Source organism: Siphateles boraxobius, unplaced genomic scaffold, assembly GCF_051911475.1.
Source record: "Siphateles boraxobius isolate OS27281-9 unplaced genomic scaffold, OSU_SipBor_1 5, whole genome shotgun sequence".
Classification (NCBI taxonomy): domain Eukaryota; kingdom Metazoa; phylum Chordata; class Actinopteri; order Cypriniformes; family Leuciscidae; genus Siphateles; species Siphateles boraxobius.
In genome coordinates this window covers 34,996,393-35,020,000 of record NW_027509141.1, presented here as the reverse complement: position 1 = coordinate 35,020,000, position 23,608 = coordinate 34,996,393, and the positions used below count along the sequence as shown (strand labels likewise).

General features: G+C 36.5%; 1 protein-coding gene across 1 annotated transcript in view; it reads right to left on the bottom strand.

The window, feature by feature from the left end:
- The window catches only part of il17rd (interleukin 17 receptor D), a 42,191-nt gene extending 19,095 nt beyond the window's left edge, over window positions 1-23,096 (bottom strand). Inside the window, exon 1 of the mRNA XM_077204213.1 lies at window positions 22,843-23,096. Coding sequence (XP_077060328.1) covers window positions 22,843-22,956 — 114 coding nt within the window. The 5' untranslated portion in view covers window positions 22,957-23,096. The remainder of the gene's footprint in view (window positions 1-22,842) is intronic.
- Window positions 23,097-23,608: the final 512 nt, after the last annotated feature.

Sequence of the window (23,608 nt, the reverse complement as noted above, 5' to 3'; positions counted from 1 at the left end):
AACTCAGGTGAGATAATGAGGGGGTTACGGCGACTCGAGAGCAGCGCTTTAAGGTGTATAAAGAAGAAGTCAAAACAAATACGCTTGCGTGACAGAACCAGACAGACTCGAGAGCTCTGTAATCAGCGTGCCAGATCAGGGCGGATGTGGAAAAACAGAAAGGAAGATACATAAAATATGGATTATCAAATAAAGACACGGGGTGAAGGGTGTTCGCAGACGTGGAGCGACACTAAAGAGGCCTTGTTCATGAGGCCACAGTGCTCTTGTGTGTATCTTCACAGATCTTATCGTATTCCTGGAGTTATCTGGGATAAAGGAAGTTGTTTGACATGGCAGGACGAGACAATTCACTCCCACCCAAGAGATGAGAGTTAACATGCATACTTTAAAATACTTTAAAAGGTCTGTTGTTCTTTATTGTTTAACAAAGCACAACAATCATCACATGATAATCATTGCCTAATGTTGAAATTTTAACATCAACAAGAATCTTCATTTTGACTATAATGATTATATGGGGCACACAATTTGTACTTTACATAGTTTATATTTGGATGCAATACAGGTTCCCAAAGTAAAACTTAGATATTGCACAACATTTTTTTTTTAAACTTATCCAGGAAACAGTAAAAAAAATGATTTTCGAAGTTGTAAATAAAACAAAGATTGTTATACTATTTCAGTCTTTCTACTTCAAAATTTCTGGTTTAATCCTATGTGTTACTTGCCGTTCCTTTATAATTAATTATGAAATTTACTAGCAATTTCTGAGTGCAAACATTTTTAGAGTACCTTTATGGAAAAATAATAATGCTGGCCTATGATTTTCTAGTTATTTTTACCCTGTAAAAAGAAAGAACTGTCAAAACAAAACAAATAAACCTCAAAAGTTGGATCATAAATTGGATTGACACACCACGCACCTGTTTGGTTCACTCTGGGAATGCAATTTTCAATGCAGATCTGTTTCTATCCCGAGCTGGAGCATCTCTACTCCCCGTACAATCAATTTCTTTCTCCAAACACATAAATCATCCAGTTTTCCTAAACGCTCTTCTGGAAACCTCAACAATCACATAACCAAAGATAAACATGACAGAAGACTTCAGCGTGTGCATGTAAAAACTATTTCAAAACTACTTCTCCGCTGCCAATCCAGTAAATGTCAATGATATTTTGCTTACATTAGAATAAACTATGCAGAACGGCTGATTGCGTGAATAATATGTGGGAAACTGCTTCCAAATTGCAGTTTGAAAGGATAAGTGAGCAGATTTATGGACTAAAAATAATGCAGCAAACTACCTAATTCACAATTAATGCAAAACCATCAGTGAGCTGCTACTAAAATGGTGTGAGTAAACTACTCAACATATGCTCAAGACTTTGACTAATCTGTCTTAATGACATCCTCTGCCTCATTTCCACAGGATGTACACTGATGAGGGCGTGACCTCTTGACCCCGGAGCCTCGCTCACACCATACCTGGACCAGATGTACAACTCCAGACAAACAGACCAAGGTTATTAGAGTAAAAACTAAAACTGCATGTTTGTTACTTGAAATAAAGCTGAACTAAAAAAAAAAATAATAATTACATTTTAGAAGTTGAAGGACTAAAATCACAAACTGGACAAAAATAAAAACTTAAACTGAACTAAAAAAGAAAAGAGAAGCTCAAATAAAAATAAATTAACCTTAAAGAGTAATATTAAAAATAATTACTCAAAAAATTCTTAATTAAACAAAAAAATACAAATAAAAGGAAAACTTATACATATAAAAAAAATACTGTTTATTAGTATTATATTAATCAAATAAAATATAAATATTATAAATCTTAAACTAAATTTAGTTGCCAAAGACGCGTCTAATTTTAGTTTAAGTTGAAGCACTAAAATTACTAACTGGAAATCAATAAAAACTAAAACCGAAAAAAAAATACACCCAAATAGTAATAGTAATAAAAATAATAAAAATGACAAAAGCACATACCAAAATGACTAAAATTAAACAAAAATTATAATTATAAATTATAGAAAATTTAAAAAAGCTCTTTTAAATATAATAATAAAAAAATACAATAGCGGATAAATAATAGTAAAATGACACTGAAACAGACAGACCACATGGAGGACACCACGAATATATAGAGCATAACCAATCAAAAAGCTTTTTCTAGTTTTCTATGGATTATTTTTAGTGTTTGTGATTTAGACAAACCTCTAACACTAAGTATTAGCATTTTCCTTCACATTTCCCCATAAAGAACTTAGTTCCTGATCATAATATCCAGGAGCATTTGTGGAAAAAACATCACTGGGAAAACTTTCCTGAAGGTTTAATGCTGCAGTTAATGAACTGAGGGGAATGAAAGCATAAACTAATTTGACTCATAGCCCTTGGCCTCGCTTTTAAAGCCAGAGATTTTAGGTAGCAAGAAAGCATTTACTGCGTGCAGAAGAAGGGGGAGACCGGCTGATTCCTCATTTAGCACCAGGATAAAGTGAGAAAGCCAGCAGCTTTAGAGCCGCACTAATGGCTCCTGCCATGCTGTCCTGGGGTTGTTTTAACACCGAGGGCCCAGCAGGGTCCTGAGGGTCACGCACACACACAGACATCTGCTGTTGAGACTGTTACACACCTGCAGATGATCAGAGGAGGGATTCTGACCACAGACTCACACCTCTCAGAGCCACGCTAGACATTCATGTGCACGATTTAAAGGGATAGTTCACCCACAAATGAAAACTCTGTCAGTAATTACTCTCCCTCATGTTGTTCAACCCCGTAAGACCTTCGTTCATCTTCCGAACACGAATTGAGATATTTTTGATTAAATCTGAGAGCTGGATCACTCCTCCATAGGCTTCTAAGGGATTGAAACTTGCCGGCCCAGAAAAGTTTTTAAAGACATTGTTAAAATAGTCCAAGTCACTACAGTGGCTCAATCTTAAGTTTATCAAGCGACGAGAATACTTTTTGTGCGCAAAACCCCCCCAAAAATAACAACTTTATTTCAACTATTGATTTCCTTCTCTGTGGGCGTCGAGAGAGTTCACTAGTGTAACAGCGCAGCGCTTCTGTGTTGTACGTCACACGTAGGCTCACTATTGGCCGACGCTGGTCATGTGTGTGATGCGTGTGACGTACAACACGGAAGCGCTGCGCTGTTACACTAGTGAACTCACTCGAGCCCTACAGATAAATAATTTTATCAATGAAGTTGTGGTTCCTGAGGAATGGTGTGAAAACTTTCCAGATCGGCACTTATCAACCTCAGCGAAATCTGAGGAATAGTCAATCTGTTCCCCGTTTACACCGGCACACGCACGCCCAGTGTAGGTGAATGGTCACGTGATCCGCGTTTTCAGTCGTTTTAATCTGGACGGAGATCAGTTCTAATACGCAGCTAAAACGCTGGAGATGGTATTTGTTTTAACTCTCCGTTTCTAAACTAAAACGCAGTAGTGTGGATGGGGCCTATGTGCGAATGAGTGTTTGTGACACATTCCTCCTAACAAGTCTGTCACACTCTCCCCGACACCCTTTTACGACCTTCCTCAACAAGCAGCAAACCTCCTCCTCTCGTTCCCCGTGTGCCTGTGGGCCGTTGGTCCCGCTGAGAGGAGCCGGGGCTGGAAGACCTTCAGCGCTCGCTCTGACGTCTCGGCCCTCGTCGTGCTAATGGCCCCAGCAGTCATTTGGCATCCTAAAACTTCAAATGGACAGTTTGGGCCGGGGGTGCTGCGATGGGGCCCATAAACTTGCAGCATCCCATGTGGCAAATGAGCAGAAATGTTGCCCGTGAGGTAAAACAAGGAGGTCAGACCCCGGTCAAACAAGGGTCCCCACGCTTTATTAGGCCTTATTAAGTGATTGTAAAAGAGGGAAGACTGTGTGCCTTTTGTTTAATGACCGGGGTCATTAAACGCACCGTGGAAATTAAGAGAACACACAATGACTCAAGTCAAGACCAATCTACCAATACAAAAAATACCATGGTAAAACTTAAAGCATGATATTGCATGCGTTACTGTGGTTTTCTGGACATGTACCATAATGCAATGTTTTTCTAATCATGTACTATAGTAACTACAATTACTGTTCACCATAGCTATCCTTTGAAAGCTGATTTTGCAGCCCCACACTAACAAAATAAAGTACCAAAAACCATCATACATCATGTCAGTAACTTGTTTTTAGTCAGTATCATCATGATATACCTTGATGTACTGTGCAAATACAACTGTACAATAATATATACTGGTGTTCAAAAGTTTGGGGTAAGTAAAAAGCTCAAAGCTGCATTAATTTGATTAAAAATACAGTAAAAAGTGAAATATTATTACAGTTTTAAATAACTGTTTTCTATGTGAATATACATCAAAATGTAATTTATTCCTGTGATCAAAGCTGAATTTTCAGCATCATTACTCCAGTCTTCAGTGTCACATGATCCTTCAGAAATCAGTATAATATGATGATTTGCTCCTCTTGAAACATTTATTTGACATTTAGTTATTGAGGAGGAATAACCCCTTGAGATGAACCATCTCGTTTTCGAGGGGGTCCTCGAATCCAAATAAAGAAATTGACATTGACCTTACAACAGCAGTCAAATAGAAAATAACAAACAAAATTAAAAACACATACACATACAAGACTCTCCAAAGGTGGCGCACTCATCCCTAAACAAAGCAAACGCATATAATATGCATGTACCGAAACACACATCTAGACAACAGTAAGCACATATACATAAGAAAAATAACCACCGATAATACTTTTTATTACGATTTATGAATATTATTAATGTTGAAAACAGTCGTGCTGCTTTATATTTTTGTGGAAACTGATACATTTTTATTTTCCAGTATACTTTGTTGAATAGAAAGTTCTAAAGAACAACATTGATTCGAAATAAAATCTTTTGTAACATCATAAATGTCTTTACTGACACTTTTGATTCATTTAATGCATCCTTGCTCAAACATTTCTTACTAAAACCCAAATGTTTGAACAGTATTAATACATCATGATGCATATCAAATGTGTCATGCTACTGCCATAGTAAGAGTTTGATGAACAAGAAGAATGAAGATTAATTTGAACCGTCCTCTGGTCACACACACGCACCTGGCAGGGCAATAGAAGAAGCCATCATGGAGATTAAGCTGCTATTGTGCGGGATCAGGGATACGAGCGTGTCTGAACAGGGTGACGGCAGGTGAAGGGGTACGTGTTTCCTGTTAAACACCAAAGGCTGATCTAACCAGGTGTTCCACCTTCCATATGAATAATAACAGTAATTATATCATCCGAAACGAGGAGAAAACTTCACAGCATGGGCATCTTTTATGCATTCATTACCTTTTATGTTTTCACAAAAGACTGAGTTCTCGTCAGAGAGCATGTTAGTTAAATCCTACTGTACAATATAAAAAAATTATGATAACACTTTACTTAAAGCCTTTATATGTAATGCATTATAAAAGTATTTTAACGCATTAATTATGCTTTTTTACGCAGCTTATAATGTACTGTATGGTCTCGTGAATAATCGTAACCACAGTTTTAATACTCACTTATTATGAAAGTATAATACATTAAAACACATGACAAACCAATTTCAGATGTGACAAGAATCTGCAAATATTATAATGCCTTTTAACTTGGATTATAATTATTTATGAAAGATATAATGCATTTTGTACAAGGGCACAAAAATATTTTTTAAACCAAATATTACTGGAGTATGTTTTACTATTTCAGTCTTGTTAACATTAGTTACATAATGAACAATACTTCTACAGCATCTAATCTTGTTTTTTACTAATACATTTTTAAAATAAAAATCTGTATCTGTTAACATTAGTTAATGCACTCTGAACTAACATGAACAAATTTGTAACACTAAGGTTAATAAATGCTAAGATATGTGTTAGTTACTGCATTATCTTAAAAATGAGACTATATTATAAAGTGTTACTGTGAGAATCGTTCCAACGCCAATTTTTTTTTGCATTTTAATTCCGATTCTGAAATGTTAACTTTTCACAATATAAAGCAATTCCCGACACACATAATCAGAGCAGAGTGTTCCTCGCCTTAAAAGTACCTGGTTTGACTTGTGCTTTGGCATCTAACCTCACACATGAAGCTAATTTAATGAGAACACTGCCAGCTATGTTACAAGTGTAGATGGTTCTTCTTAAGAACCCAATTAGCTGTAACCCATATGGAGACAACAGCAAACACAGCAGACCACACTTTTTTCAAAGGGCAGCTATTTGTTTGATCCTTCACCGCTTGAATCTTCTCCCACCCGACTCTTGAGGAAATGCAGCCTTCTGGGATTTTGCCCCTTGCATGGAAAATGAGCATGCACGCTATCAGTTCCTATTTGCTGAAGGGTAGATAGTGCATGATGGGATATCTGACCAGACATGATCAATCAGAAGGACACTGCTGCTATTCTTTGGCCTAGGACCAGGAGGGGGGGGGTAACTAATCTCCCTATCCAGAGAATTTACTGGATTACCCAGTGGCATTGGTTAGGATTACGCGTGAACTGCATCTCTGTGCTTGCTTTACAAATTCCCCCCGTTTATCAGAATAGACTGGTACATATGTACAAGACACGATCTGCCTCGTATGGATCCCAGATGAATAAACTTCATGAATAAATATCACAATAACAAATTACCATTTCGACGGAATCAATCAAAACTAACTTTAGCTGGAAATAACACTATTCAAGAACCACTATAAAACCAAACCAATGTCTGTTACCTTAAATTATATGTTTATCTCTGTAAAAAGCTGCTTTGAAACAATCTACATTGTTAAAAGCGCTATATAAATGAGGCTGACTTGACAAGTAAATGGCAGAAAACAGCATTTCAGTGTAACCTGAGAGTAAAACTTGCTGCATGATTTGGGACGACAATGTTGACAAAGCATATTAGATATCTGTGAAAACGACTAAAAATTCTGTATTATTCAAGCCAGGCCAGTAGTTGGCGATGTCACTTTGTAAAGAAACACTACGCACCAATAGACTGAATATGTAACATGCGTGTGCATGATGTCACTGTTTTCACAAACTCTGTTTTTTTGTAGTTTATTTGTATCATTTTCAAAAACATTTTCAGGCCCCCAAAACGCATTTAGTTTTACGTTTTTAGTTGAAACTGGTGTCGTGTAAACAAACCCTTAATGCAAAACTGGAGGTTTAAAGCTTATACTTTGTTGGCAACAGGTTTGCAAACTTTTCCGCATTAAAAATGTGGTCAAATGCATGTGTACGAGTTGTTATCAAATGCAAGGGACGTAACCTCACAGCGTTTGCAAAGTTGGGCGTGTAAATGAAATTGCGCTACACTCTGAAAAACACACAATATTGCAATTTCGATTTTGTAAAAATCTACTAAAACTCCAGACATATTTATGCACATTTATTTTGCATGCATTAACTATATATTGCATGTTGGAGACCTAGTGGGATAAAGGAAGAGGTCTTCTCCGCTGTGATAAATCCAGCGCAGGAGAGCGGCTGTCGAGCGCTGTAAAGTTAAAAGGGGTCAGAGTCTCCAGCAGCCGCTCTCCATCATTGTGTTTGTCTTACATGCACTTATGATATTGAGCTTCAGATCTCGCTGATCTGAGAACGCAGAGCTGCTCTCGAGGGGCTTGTTTCTCAGTGCTGTGAAAACAAACAGACCACTTCTCACTGTTTGTCCAACAAATTACTTGGAATATAAAAGAAAGAACAAAGCAAGATACGCGCTGGCTTGATTTGCAATGTTGTGACGGGGAACAGAAAGTCAAAATTGACTTTATTTTACAAAATACACCCTATTTGGTTTAATACATGCTACTGGTCTTACTCTGAAAGATTTATGCAATATTAACCAAAAACCAAATAGCTCTTTAGTAGAGCTGCATGATTCTGGATAAACTGAGAATCACATAGAGATCACGATTCTCTCACGTCTTTGAACAGACAACTTTAACAAAATAACATGAAATTTACTAGAAGTTCTGACAAAATGTCAATTGCGGTGGTCTATTTAAAAATGTTTAATTATTTTTTTAAATCGGTTTGAATTAATGATTCACTGACACGTGAATTCTTCACTTGTTTTATTACTGAATGAATCAGCGTTTTTGAACAAATTTCATTAGTGAATGATTCAACGATAAATACATTTGTTTAACAGTCACTTGTCGCCACCTACTGGTGTAACGATGTAATCGATACAATCGTTTTTTAAAAAGATTTTAAGTTACTTTCAAAAGGTGATTTGCTCTATTTTAATCTCTACCATAGACATCAGTGTTTAAATCCCAGTATCCCAGTACACTTATGAGATCATTTTAAGTTAGGTAACACCGAAATAACAATACTGTGTGGTTAAAAAGATAGTTTGAGAAGCTGTGACAACAGCAGACAATGCAAATCTGAATATTCCGGTGTGATTTTGTCAAAGGTTTAACAGACACAGGCGTCTCGTTGTCATTTAGGAATAAGATTGCGTGGGTGTTTGAATCGAGATTGTGATCTTTTAACGAATAATCGTGCAGCTCTACTCTTTAGTAAGTGCTTATAGCAAACTGACATTTAAGTTTGTCATCTACGAACAATGCAACTAATCCAACACAAGTCTTGTCCTGCAAAAGACACAGAAGTTCTAAATTCTATTATTATAATAAAAATTATTATAAAAATTAGAACATTTTTAATTGAACGAATTATATAGGAGAAACTCGAAAAATTTTAATATCGTGCAAAAGTTCATGTATTTCAGGAATTCAAATTAAAAGGTGAAACTAATACATTTAGTATACATAACTATATACATATGCATGATCGTACTTTTCAGAGGGCCGACATTTCTGTATTTAAAATTCTTTTTTTATTGATTTCATGGAGTATTCTAATTTTCTGATATTTTGAATTTGGGTTTTTCATAAGCTGTAAGCCATAATCATAAAAATTATAACTTTTGCACGATATTCAAATTTTTCGAGGTTCACCTGTATATTTTATACATTTAATTATTGTACATATATATTTATTTAAAATGTCATTAATAATAAAACTCTATTTACAACAAATTCAGATTTCTTCCTTGACAAAACCACTTGAATCAGTGAAATCCGATGAAAACTCTTCCCCAATGTCCAAACAAAGGAAACAAGCACCTTTTTACATTGGCGTTGACAAATCTGACCACAGCCTAGCTCAGCAGAGCTCGAACACACGTTTCTCATTTCCTCGTGTCTCCAATTTCATATTCCAAAAAGAGTCATTTTCTTGGACAATCAACGTTGTGTTTGCTATCGGGCCGTTGTTATTAATCACCTTTATGTGTAACTTTCTAATGTATTTGTGTCTCACGAAACCTGGGGATTTGTGACTTTTGTTTGTCTTGAGGAGTCTGTGTTTAAACTTCACTGTGCCGGTACCAAGGTAGAGTGATAGTGTAACCTGACGTATAATCTTGCATTGCTAACTTGCATAAAAACTATATGTTTTTGTCTTCTTGACATCAAAAACAAACATAGATCCAGATTGAGTTTCATGTGGCGTGTTTCCGGCTGCCGCCCCTAAAGCTGCAGGTGATCATGTGGCATTAATGAGCAGGTATCAGCTTTCTTCATCTGTGTAATTACGGTCATCTCAAAGCACGTCTGCAACTCAACAACGGCTACAAACATCCTGCACGAGAAGAAAATAAGGCCTTGTCCACACTAATAGTAAGTTTTCGTTTGAAAACGCATCTTTTTCTCTACGTTTTGGCCTTCCATCCACACTGAGACGACGTTTTTATTAATGAAAACGCTCTCCAAACTGGATAAATTTGAAAACGCAATTTCTGCGTTGTAGCGAGTGTCAAAACAGGTATTTAAAAACGATGACGCAAGTTTAGTCATGTGACGCATATTAAACCCATAGATATTCATGTTTATACCGGTGCCTTTTATGTATTATTCACTGTTGCTTAAATATGTAACTTTGTACACTCTTTATATCACAGCCCTGCAAAGATGACAGAAAATGTACTCACATTTTTCAAAACATGAGAGCAGTTTTAGACCAATCATATAATAGTGAGTGAGTGCGACCTGAACGTATCACTGAATGAAAATTTGCTAAAAAAATGATCCTGTTAGAAGAATTGCACGATAACTTTATTATTTATTTGTCCATCTGTATCATCTCAGTGAGCTTAATGGCGCTTTTCCACTACACAGTACCAGCTCGCCTTGGCTCGGCTCGACTCGACTCGACTCGCCTTTGTTTGGTTTTCCACTGTGTAAAAGTTGTACCTGTACCTGCTTTCGGGTACTTTTTTTCGTACCACCTCCGGCGAGGTTCTAAGCGAGCTAAGGCGATACTAAAATGTGACGTGAAAACAATGCCGACTGCTGATTGGTCAGAGAGAATCGTCACTATTCACTGCGTCATCATTGCACGCGCCAGATGGAGTATCCAGAATAACCCTGCCTTTTTTAAATAGTTTAGCCAGAGATAGTTACTAAACTTACTACTATTATTATGGCAACTCGGAAGAATACGCCGTGGTCAAACGAGGAGGTGCAGACATTCCTTTGTTTGGTTGCCGAAGAGAGGATCCAGCGAGAGCTTGATGGGGCAACGAGGAACGAAAGGCGTCGCTATGACGACCGGGTACTATTTGTGGCGATACTTTCTGCAATGGAAAACGGAACGAAAAGCGAGCCGAGTCGAGGCGAGCCAAGGCGAGTCGAGTCGAGTCGAGCTGGTACTGGTAATGGAAAAGCGCCATTAGTGAGGTTTTACGCATGCGCAGTAAGGTGAATTTAAAGTTTTCAGGCATTTTGTGTGGACGCTAGTGTGGACGGAGGGCGTTTTTAAACGATAACGCCGTTTTTAAACGAAAACGCCGTTTTTAAACGAAAACGCCGTTTTCAAATGTTTCCGGATTAATGTAGACGTAGCTTCAGTGACAGTGGTCATGTAACTCTTTGCACAGACTGCTTTCATCATGTCAGCTTCAGTGCTGCAGTCAAAACTAAAGACATAACAAATGCGTTCAACACAACTACATGAAACACTGAATTGGTTCTGATCAAGTACCTAAAACTTTCAACTCTCAGCCTAAAGAGGAACCGGATGGGCAGGTCAGAGAGGTAATATCTGATGAAGGGTCAAAAGCTGGAGGGCTTCAGTCTGCTCCCCTTAATGTCTTTCCTGTCTTCCCAGCCCATTCGCTCACAAAAACGCTCCCATATGCCATTACATTCGCTCTGAGGAACTTAAGCAGCTCATTTTCGTAAACAGAGCACAGTTGAGGTGCACTTCCCCTCACATACACAAAATGTAAACACATACTGGACTGAATTAATTATCCATATATCATTTTAGGAAAAATCATGATCAAATGCGAGTCTCAAATATGATCTTCAGGCTCCTGAGGATTATTTATGTGTTCATCTCTCAGGCATATATGCATTTTATGTTAGTAGTCTGTTATACTTTTCTAAAGATCATTGATTTACATTACAAGCATCAGAATTTCATCTCACTTGCTGGCCATATAAAATCAGCATCTGCATCAAAATGCTTGTTTTTACTCAGTTTGGGCCTCTGAATGATATTGAGGTGTTTTCCCTCCATATTCTCACTACTAAATGAGCCATAAAAGATCTTAAGTTTTACCTTTTCCTACTCCTTTTTGTACATTTTTTTTAAGGACAGGAAAATTTTGTTGTTCATCTGTTTTTTTTTTTTTTTTACCATTATTATTTACAGATATCAATCAATCAATCAATCAAAAGCCTGATGTATCAATTATGATACTCAACAAAAACACATATACAAAAGTTCAATAAGCTGTTCTTTTCTGTTTGTAACTTATTTCATGCGCCAAGCTCTCCAGAGGGAGTGTGTAAAGTGTGATGAGCACATGTAGATCACACTCATGTGTTTAACAGACAGTGAACTTACATACAGCTAATGGATTTTCCAGCCCCAAAACATCTAGGTAGCGCTTAACTCAACCCACTGATACAGGACCAGCCTTTTCTTTAAAAAAAACACACAAAATCTGAAGAAAGAAGTCATGATAAATGTCTGAGATCAGTGTTTAACACATGCAACCATACAATTCCCTGGAAAGATCTGGCCTCTGAACCATCATAAACTGATTTGTGAACTTGTGCACAGTTGACCTGCACTGCCATTCAACACGTGGCAAAGGTCCCGAACATCTGCAGGATTCATATCCGCTGGGATACAGCCAGCTTAAAAATTAAACATAAATGGATTTCACAATCATAATGAACAAAACGTGTTTCCTGATAATGAGAAACAACATATTGTGATTAAGTTTCAGAGAGAATCATGTCCTAAGTTTTATAATATGACATATTTTGGTCTGTTTCTTGCACAAAAATATTATATGGCTTGGGATATAGCATGTTAAAAAAGCAGCGTGAACATCCTGCTAAACATCTTCAACAAGTAAATTATGACAGAATATTCATTTATGAATTAACTATTCCTTCACATTTTATGGGGTAATTTTATTTTTGATGTATAGATCAGGGGTTTTCCAAACTGGGTTCATGATGAAAAGCTAATAGTTAATTAAATCATAAAAAAGTAAAAGTTAAATGAATAAATAATTCTAAAACACTTACTAAATATTTATAAATCAATGTAAAATTAAAATAACTTAAAAATGAAATAAAATCATACAAAATGTAATGCAAAAATAAATCAAATAAAAAATAAATATAATTAAATTATAAATAAATAAATAAATAAATAAAACACTCACTAAATATTTAAAAATCAATGTAAAATTAAAATAAAATATACAAATAAACAAATCATTTAAAATAATCAACATAAAACACATATTAAATAATTATTCAATATTATATATGTTTACATGCATATCATGTGACTATTAATCAACATCAGAAAACCATGAACGTTGTTAAACTATTGAAATAACAGGTTTAGAGGTTTAACTGACAAATACGTTTGAGAATCCCTATAATAGAAATGAATAAACACGTATTTAAACACATCCACTTCAGTTTCGAGATCTCTGTTGTTTGGATTCCTGCTCCTTTGTTATCACATCTTGTTTTTATAATCGTTTGAAATTCCCAATACTTGAACAGGATGAAAACACAGCAGGCAGAAACAAGCCCAGACGTGCTCTCAGACGCCGAACAACACGAGAGAAACCCATCCTCAAAAAGTGCTTTCATTTGCACTTCTATAGGCCTGGATTAATAGTTTGCGCTAATAAAACAGACATTGTGTGTCTGCCCTGCGAGAACAAGCAGCGATACAACGCACACCGAGAAAAGACACGGCCAAGAATGACCTGCCGGATGACATTAACAAACAATGAATGTCTTCACAGGGAGGACAGAGGCTTGTGGGATTTGAAGTTTTGGGTTTCATGCTTTAAGAATGCACCGCTGCCCAGAGGCTTCCAGAACTGCATGACCATGAAGAAGAGGAAGAGAAGGGAAGATCATCTCGCGGCTCTAATGGAAAACACAGAGGCTGTGCCAAGAACGAGGGATGAGACACAAGAGAGGCGATCACATGCTGAATAACCTCTCGGCCTGAGGCACAGAGCCCCTCGTAATCAACCAGAGCCCCAAACACAGTGAACGCAGGAGCTTTTAGATGCACACGCTCAATTACACAGGCTGTTGCATTAGTTTTACTTCTTTCACGTTTTGGAAAACACCTATGTGTTCAATCTGACTTATTAAGTACAGTGACTCTTGAATTCAACATGAAACAGAGTTCACAAGCCTTTTTATGTCAGCTGAAAAGAAAGTCACCTTAGAATGGACTCCATTTTATACTCTATGATTGTGTATTTTTAGTTAGGAGATATGTTTATTTAATTAATATTTCCTATTATAATTATTTTAATTTATAATTTTATTTATTTATTATTTTATTGTGTGGGACTTTTATTTTGACAGCGCGGCTGAGATTTATTTGGACAGCGCTGAGAGCGGATTAGCCTGAGCACACAGCTCTCACATTCTCCATCTTCATTAGTTTACATTCTGTTTAAAAGCCCTATGTGATAAGTTATTACGTAGAACTGTTAAACAAACAAAGTAAACTGTATACGAAAAACTATTATATCGCTTGCTGTGTGGTTGATGCACAGCTGAGCAGAAATACATAATCACGTTTCGGTTGGTCCCTTTAAAGCCACTTTGGATTTCCTACTTAGCGTAACGACTGAGAAGTGTCTAGACTTCGGCATCTGTCCATCTATAACGTTTTCCATGTTCATGGAGTAAATATAAACTGTGTGTTTCGGATGGCTTTTTAAAAATGGCGGGTGCCTGATTGGCCGCTTACGCGCACTGGTAGTGTTGTGCAAGTTACTTCCAAACTGTGATACATTATAGATTACTTGTTACTGCTATTTATAGAGATGCAACGATTACAATTTTCTAGGCCGATTCCGATTTACGATTTTTGACTGAGTTTGACCTGCCGATACCGATTTTAGCAGATTCTGATTTCATTTTTTCTAACCACTTTACAGCACACACACACACACACAAATATTTATTTTCTCTTTTCTTCAGCAGAACATTTTACATTTTGCATAGAACATTTTTTGAGCAGTAATCGCTATAAAATAGAACTATATAAATAACTCCTGGTGTGGGAAATTCACACACATCGAAAGTGAAGTGTCATTTCGTTCTTTTCACATCCAAAATCCAACAAAAAAAATGTGTTCATTTCAAAAAGAAAATTCATTTTCTTTTCTGACATAGCCTACTCCAGTTCTTGTTAAAACACACCAGACATGCAAATTCTGTGCATTTTGGGCACTTTTTGTGTGAAATCATATTTATTTTGTCCATCAAAAGTGTGCTTTCACTTTATTTGAGCGCGAGCAGCGCTGCAAAAATAGACTCGGCGCCGAAACCCGCTTCACTGCTGATCACGCAACGCTCCTGCTCTCGGTGTGAACGCACTCATTGATTAACATGCACGCCGAAAATCGTGAAAATTGGCCAATTCCGGTCACCAGCCGATCAATCGTTGCATCTCTAGTTATTTAAAAGTAATTCTTTACCTTACAATATTACTGTCTCAGAATTGTAATGCTTTATATTACTCCTGTATAACTTTTGAGTTACTTTCACCAAAATAACTACAGAAGTAGAACTTCCCATTCTAAAATGACAAACAAAGCATTTTACATCCAGTAGAAGGCGATATGATGTAGCATAATGACTGTGTGCTATCCAGGCTACTAATAATACAGCAAATAATTGGCAAAGTGAAGACTCAAGACAACTTATCTCTGACAAACTCAAAGTAATTAGCATACGTCCATCTCGCGAATATACAGTCTTCTGCCAACTATACCATTAGCCGCTTTTCCACTGGCCAGACAGAGCCTGAAATCACTCCAGTAAAACCCGTCCTAAACACGCCTTCACTGTCACACAATGCAAAGCTACACCAGCAAGAGGGAGATGAATGAAATAAATCTGCTATACAAATATATCAGAAGCTGTCATTTAGTGTTTATTTACTAACTTGGACACAGGTAAAAAGTTACTTGCATTTTTAATTCGGTAATGTCTCTCTGGGTTTTTTTCACAATAAAATTTTGGGCTAAAAGTGTGTTGTAACGCAAGCACTGAAAATTGATTTGTAATGCCTTACACTACTGCATTACAGCAAAAAGTAATACGTTACTGTAATGCATTACTTTTGTAACGCATTACTGGTAACTCCTATTGTGCTGGGTTAGATCCTACTCTGAAGGAGGAGCTAATAAAGACGTTCATATAACTAAAATCGTTCCCAGTTCATGCGGTGTGAAAACGCCAAAAAGCGGGTACTTTCGCTAATATAGGAACTATGAAAATGTTCCTCCGGTGTGAAAGCCCCTGATGGAACCTTTCCATTGAACAAAAAGTTATTTTTAGTGGTAAAAGGTTCTTTAGATTATTAAAAAGTTCTAGAAAACTTTTTTAAAGAACTGTTCGCTGAAAGTTTCTTGGATGAAACCTAAAATGGTTCTTTTTAAAAGTGTATGATGACCAAGAATGTGCATTAAGTAAGTAAATAAGGTCATTTTTGACTTTGAATCTAATAGTTACGTCAATCTAATGTGATTTACATTGTGATTCTGTAACTTGACGACTTCAGGACACTCTGGACTTCATTATAGCTTAAAAAAGATCAGTGATAACACATATAAACTGTGGTTTTAAAACAGGGGACTTAAAGATGCATCCACCGCAGAGCTCAGAGGCCGACACATACTTCACCCTGTAAAGCACAGACACTGTATAATCTCAAATCATTGCCTGAAACCTACAGGCAGGAAGTTTCTCTGGACCAGATCCTTGATTAGGCCGGAGCAAAGAGCAGTTAATTGATTGTAATGACTTCAGTCTGTGGGGCGGCAGGGAGGAGGAACTGGGTTTGACCGCAGATCGAGTCTCTCTGCAATGCAAACGGACTCGAGTTACTGCCCTCGGGCTCGCCTGAGCATCGACAACTGTACGAGGTTTAAGTGCAAGCTCCAATAGCATACATAAATGGTCAAATTTGTTCTGTATTAAGTTTAGGAGACATTTTATTGCCATATTACAAATAATTATATTTTGCATGGTTTATTTCAGCATTTTACTTGTTTCATGGTTAGTTATGAATAGATGTGGGGCAGAAATAGTAATGTTTACCACAGTATATATAATATTAAATAAATAAGTAAACAATTAAATAGTCAATATACAATATATATATATATATATATATATATATATATATATATATACACACACACACAACGTGCATTTTTAAAGTGTTTAAGTGGATTTAAAAAAACATGATTATGTATAAATAAAATAATGGTAACAACACTTTAGTTTAGGATCTAATTCTCACTATTAACTAGTTGCTTATTAGTACTTATAAAGCACATATTAATGCCTTTTTCAACATGACAATATTCTACATCCCGTAATCCTAAATTCCTAAACTTAACAACTACCTTGCTAACTATTAATAAGCAGTAATTAAGAGTTTATTGAGGCAAAAGTCATAGTTAATAGTTAGTTAGAGAATTGGACCCTAATCTAAAGACCAAAATAGTTTTATAATTATTAATCTATATATCTGTATATCATTAAATAACAAAAATAATTAAATAAATAAAATTGTATATACATATATCATTATATAATATTAAATAATCAATTATATATATATAATATTAAATTAATTAATTAAAATAATTCAACATTTACAACATACTTGTATATATGTTTACTTGTTTAAATATATTAATTATTTACCATAAAATCATTCAGATATAAGTAGTTAGTCGAACCCTTCACTACTGATTCTGAAAACACATGCAGGCCTGACCAACTTCTTTAGACTGAGAGCAGAAAAATCACTGACCAATCACAGGCCCCCAACCGATCTGAACAGAGCGTCCCAACTCTTAATTCACTTTTAACATACCTAAGTTTACCAGCGACATCCTGCCATTCAGAAGAGCGGCAGGAGCACTCGTCCGGTCAAAAGAAGTGTCACTACTCAAAGACCTCCGTCCCAGAATTCAAAGCGGTTCAGCGAACCGGGCCGATTCAGAGCTAGCCAACCAGGGATTTTCCCAGCGCAACACAAGACACAGCCTCCAAGGTGACGAGCTGCTTGGATGGTTTTCAATGCACCCTTAAGATGGCACAGAAATAACTCAGATCTCACCCCCCTTTTCATTCTCTCTCAAACACACCCCCTTCCCCATCATTCATCCTCAAACAGATGTTACGAGAACAAGGACCCAAAGTGTGAGGGCTCTTTTGAAAAACACACACAGAAATGGAAAAAGGCGGCCCATATATGCACTCATGCACTTATTAGATCCCCGGACCACAGTAATAAAGCAAGGTCTTGGCCGGGATTCTGCTTGTATAAAGTAAAACAAAGACATTATGCTTTTGTTTTAATTTGATCGAGTATATTAGACTGAAGCTGGGTTATTTCATTTTTCTGAGCCGTAACTAAGCGCCAGATACAGATCAGTTGTCAAGACCACCAATGAGAGTCCTTCTGGTTTATAAACATTTCTCATCCGACTGCTTCCGTTTGAGGGTAAAAATAACACGTGAAGCACCTGCAAGACTGAGAACGAACAAAGCCAGTTATAGCGGATACTCTTAAGAATATGTTTGTTTTTTAAAACACTGGAACATAAAAAGAAATGTATTATATCCATATAAGCACGTTTTAAATCACATGTCTTAAAATCTTCTCTGATATTATTGCTTAAGGTCAAGATTAGTTTGACTTTTTCGATTAAAGAAATAGTTCACAAATTACTCCAACCCTGTATTATTATTATTATTATTAAAATGATGTTTAGCAGAATGTTCACAGTGTTCTTTTCCACACAATAGAAGTAGATTTATACTTCTGAAATGCAAATAAAATAAGCAACATAAATCCATGTGATATAACAGCTTTGTGTGAGGTTCATAGACAGGTTGTCAATGAACTCAAGCTTGTGATAAAATGTTGTCTTTTGAGGCATCGTGCCATTGATTTTCACATGATCAAATCGTGATGCTTTGACAAATGCAACTGCAAATGAGATTTTAGAGATACAGGATGGAAACAGTATCGACTTTTTTGGGGTTCGTTCCTCATATGAATCAAAACACTTGAAATATAGCGCACAAGTCGTATGGACCATATTAACTGGCTTTATAGACATTCATTTCCTTGGATTTTGGCTAAAAGCTTATTTTGTTTTTCACAGCAGAAAGTCATTTACATTAATGCATTTAGCAGATGCGTTTATTCAAAGAGACTTACAAGGAAATGCAATTTGTCAAAGAGTCAACGATATTCATAATATTATTCAAACTGGTTTAGAACCACATTATGGCGAGTAAATAAAGACTAATGATTTTAGTGAACTACTGTTTTAAAGTTCTATAGGGGAACAAATAAATACGCTCTCTGCAAAACATTTACTTGAGTGCCGAATGAACAGTGAGCTATACGTAGTTTCAAGTTGAATATTAATCATGGCGATTCCCTTGAACACACATTTGAGGTTTGTACATGAAAAGCACAGGCTCCCCCGATGCTAATCGCCTGCCGCGTCGCACCCCCAGAAACCTCGCTGGAAACGGTTTCAAGATGCTTGCTGAAGTCTGAGGTTTGGCTGATTCACTCTCAGCACATTAAGAGAGCACAACCAGATGGACGGGGACGGGACTTTTGCTGAACACTGCCAGTAATATCTGTCCCGTAATGAATTCCGTTATTTCTTTAACAGAGATATAGGGCTTTAGAGGAAGGAGAGGAAAGTTAGGCTCATTTCTCTCGACTTAAACGATTCTCTGGCAGAGGGATTTCTCACAGAGCTCATTGGAAAGCTGAAGGCATGGATGCCATTGAGCCGAGAGGCCTGGGACTTCCGGAGAGAACAACCACTTTAATCCGAGTCCAACAGGCCCCCATTGGAGATCCAATTGAGCCTCCTGGCCCCTCGGCTGGAGCCCGGCAAAGCTCAGAGGCCAATTGAAATATCTTCTTTTGTCTTAACCTGATCTGGGTGCCGGCCAAGCCGTCAAAAATCAGGAATCAATGCTAAAAGACAGAAAGTAAACTCTCGACAGAAACAACATGCAATCACATTTTTTGCATCTTAAATAAAAACTTATGCTTTATGATAATGTGAGTGGTGTTTGCATGTAAAACATACTTTTCTAGGTTATTGTTTAATGACCTATGTCAAGTTTTTTTGGCCAACTTTATGTCTGATTGCATTGAAAAATAATAGCTCGCTCTCCTCTATAGGCAATATTAAAAGTTGGATATATATATCCTACTTTACCTGCATACATACAGTACTCTTATAAAAGAATATATACTATATAGCAAACCTCACCTGTGTGATTGTTAATATCGTGGCAAAATGTAAACTGTTTTATTATTGCCCAGCTCTACTCTCCTAAAATGTGATTTTAATTGCTCATTCATACTAACGATAAAGATATAGTAAAAAAAAAAACATTCTAAATATAAAATAGCAGAGTTCACTCCACAACTATAATGATAAAGGCATAGACGAACAATATAGTTGGAATCACTTTCAAAAAATGTTGTTCCAGCTGATGAACGATAAAAACATTGACAGCCAATCAGAATCAATCTTGCTCTAAAGAGCTTGACCATTTAAAGTGGCAGACGACAAAACTTCAGCGTGTTATTAACAGAACAATATCAACCGCTGGTGTGGACGCTAATAGTTATTATGGCTATAGTTATCAGTGTGAACGAGCATTAAAGCATGAAGAAATAAAAGGGTTAAGTTCACTCACCCAAAAACAAAAATACTATAGATATCCTGGTTCTTGGCTCATTTTTATCAGATCACTGAATCAGTGTATTCTTGACTTGAGAACAGCTGTAATCAGATCAATTTGATTCACAAAGGAATCGTTCAGTATGATTTGTTAACTAATTCATCAGGTTAATTGGAAGGAATCAGTTCATTCGTGAATCATAGTGTAGTAACAAGTACAGTAAAAAAAAAGTAAAAACATTTTTTTTACTGTCCACCACTGATAAATGATGATACAATTTTCCTTTTTGGGTGAACTAACCCTTTCAGATATTATAAACATTGCTGTAAAGCTGTTTATATAGGCATAATTCACATTTATAGCACAAACACAGCAGGGATAGATTACACACCAAAGTTTACAACTTAGAGATCTCAGCAAACTACTAAACCATATGAGCAATAGTAGAGCAAAATCGTGTTAAAGAGCCAAAAGGAGCATTAAAACACAGAAAGCAAGCAAAAGCACAACTTCTTAATGTACAAAAATTTGCATATAAAAATGGACAATTTCACAATTGTTCATTTACTGTGAGATTGTATTAATGAAGTCTGTCACATTTAAAAAGTAAGAAGTTCAACCATGTATAAGCTCAGGCGTCATAACGGCCCACAAGAACACACAAGTCATTTACACCTGAAGTGTTTCTCTCAACAGGACGGCTTTGATGTAGCAGTGGAGGGAGGTGATCTGTGCTTCCTAAAAGGAAATGCCAAAGAATTTTAATAGAGCACACACTTCCTATGGGAAATGAGTTCAAAGCAGCTCTGCCACTATAAGACAATGAGATTGAGGGCAATCTGTCCGTCAATAGCCCGTCTGTCACCAGCAAACTACCCAGACACGGCCCAACAACAGGAAGAAAAGACGAAGACAAACACTACCAACACAACATGGACGTGTGGAGAGTCTCGTATTACAGCCACATTCATTTTTTGAATCATCTTTTGTCACCTTCCTTACTTGATACTCATTTAAAAAGGAAAAAAGTCATATCTCTTTAAAAATGGAAATTGTTTTTCACTGCACATTAACTACTTGTCTAATTAGTACAGAACTCCCTTAACATAATCAGCTAAATAACATTTCAAATTCTCAAAATAGTGCTTTAAAACATGCACCTCATTGGAAACTTACTCATAAAAGTCATCTATAGGCAAATAACTAAACAACTGCTCTTGCAAAACAGGTGCATTTACTGTATGTATGCAGTTGCACATGTATACAGTTGCATTTTACAGTATTTTCATTAATGAAGCAGTTGTTTACATTAACACAACTGCTTCTATAAAACTATAAGTTTCTATAAAGTTTCTAAAAGTTATAGTTAAACTTTAAAGTTAAAGTTAGAGTTTCTATAAAACTATAAAATCCAAAAGATTAAACCATTAAAGTGCACATTATGGCTTCCTGTGTTACATAATGCAGTTTTATGTTGTTCAGAACATGTTTTGGACTTGTACAATGCCTATAAAAGGAAGCAAATTCAACTGAACGCTTAAATGAAAATCTGTGAAGCCTTTTCATTTCTATCTTCCCATAGTGATCTCCAGTCTACAACCTCCATTCAAATCCATTCACAAAAGCATCAACAGGTCAACTCTAGCAACAATAGACCTTCCCGAGAGACTCATTCACACATCTGACCTCCTAAAAGGCCATTTCCCAAAGCTCAATGCTCCTGTCCGGATGAACAGTGTTTGCTCAAGACTTCCAGAGAGTGAAGAACAAGTTAACTTTAAAAAACACAGCACGAGTCAAACAGGTGCAATCTTAAAAATAAAGATCCTTTAGCTTTTATTGGCTGTATGCTTCTTTAGAAGTAACAAAAGTTGCATAACAGTTTCTTCAGGTTCTCTGTTTAATGCTTTTCTGGAGAACTAGAGAATAAACAGAATAAACAAAAAAGAAAATCAGTCTTAGCTGGTAGTTTTGGTTTTAGTTTGTAGACCATCTCAGACCAGCAACAAACCAACAACTTAGTGTCAGACTGTTTTACAATAACTTGTCAAACAGATAATGGACCTGCTAAATTAAAGTACCGAAACAAAGATTGGAGAAAGTTAAAATGTCTTCCTATGATATCAGACCTTTATTTTAAAGAGTACACCTCAATAAACATACAACATCTGCCCTACAAATAAAGGTAGTCGATCCTTTCGGATACGTGTAGTTTCACTTCCAACACAAAACCATACACTATTGATCAATAATTCATCATAGTTGTTGAATCCTGTTGTTTAAAGCTCAAACTCCATTATTAAGAGCTTTAAATGTTCTTCTGAGGTAACGTGACATGACTCTACTTGTTCGTGTTTTCAGCTCGTGTCTCTGACAGAAATATCGCACGCGACGTGTTTTACAGATTTCAGTGAAATGCGTCTCTTTACCTTGTAGTTGCATTTCTCCATGTTTCCTCTCTTCCCTCCGTTCACCGAGGCGTTGCAGCACATAAACACGCATAAAGCCGTGAACAAATGAACAAGTCTCCGTGATCCAGCCATTCCTGCCCGTCCATGAAGCTCCACTGATGAGAATGAAATCGCACGATTTCAGCCGAGGATTGAGGAGGAGGTTCACGAGCCACACAAGGTGGAGCTCTCTCTCTCTCTCTCTCTCTCTCTCTCTGTGTGTGTGTGTGTGTGTGTGTGTGTGTGTGTGTGTGTGTGTGTGTGTGTGTGCAAACAACAGCATACTGCCATTCCAATCGTAGCCTACTGTTTATGCAGTATTTAAAGCATATACTACATCCCCAAATGCAGTGAGCTACTAGGTCTATGTTTGGAACTGATTAATATACTGACTTTATTTAGCATATTAGTATGCAGTAATTACTTCTCTCAATAGGACTTTAGATAATAGAAATTTGAACTTTTATTATCATCTCATTCCAGTCTCTGTCATCTTAGTTTATTTATTTATTCATATGTTGCATGCATTATTCAGTGACTAAAAATGCTGGGTTGTTTCAACCCAAATCTGGGTCAAATATGGACAAACCTAGCCGTTGGGTTCAAATTTTAATACATTTTTTAACCTAATAGTTTGGTTTGTCCATATTTGACCCAAATTTGGGTTGAAACAACCCAGCATTTTTTAGAGTGTTCTGTTATCACATATTAACATGCAACTCTTTCTCCAGTGTATGCAAATGTT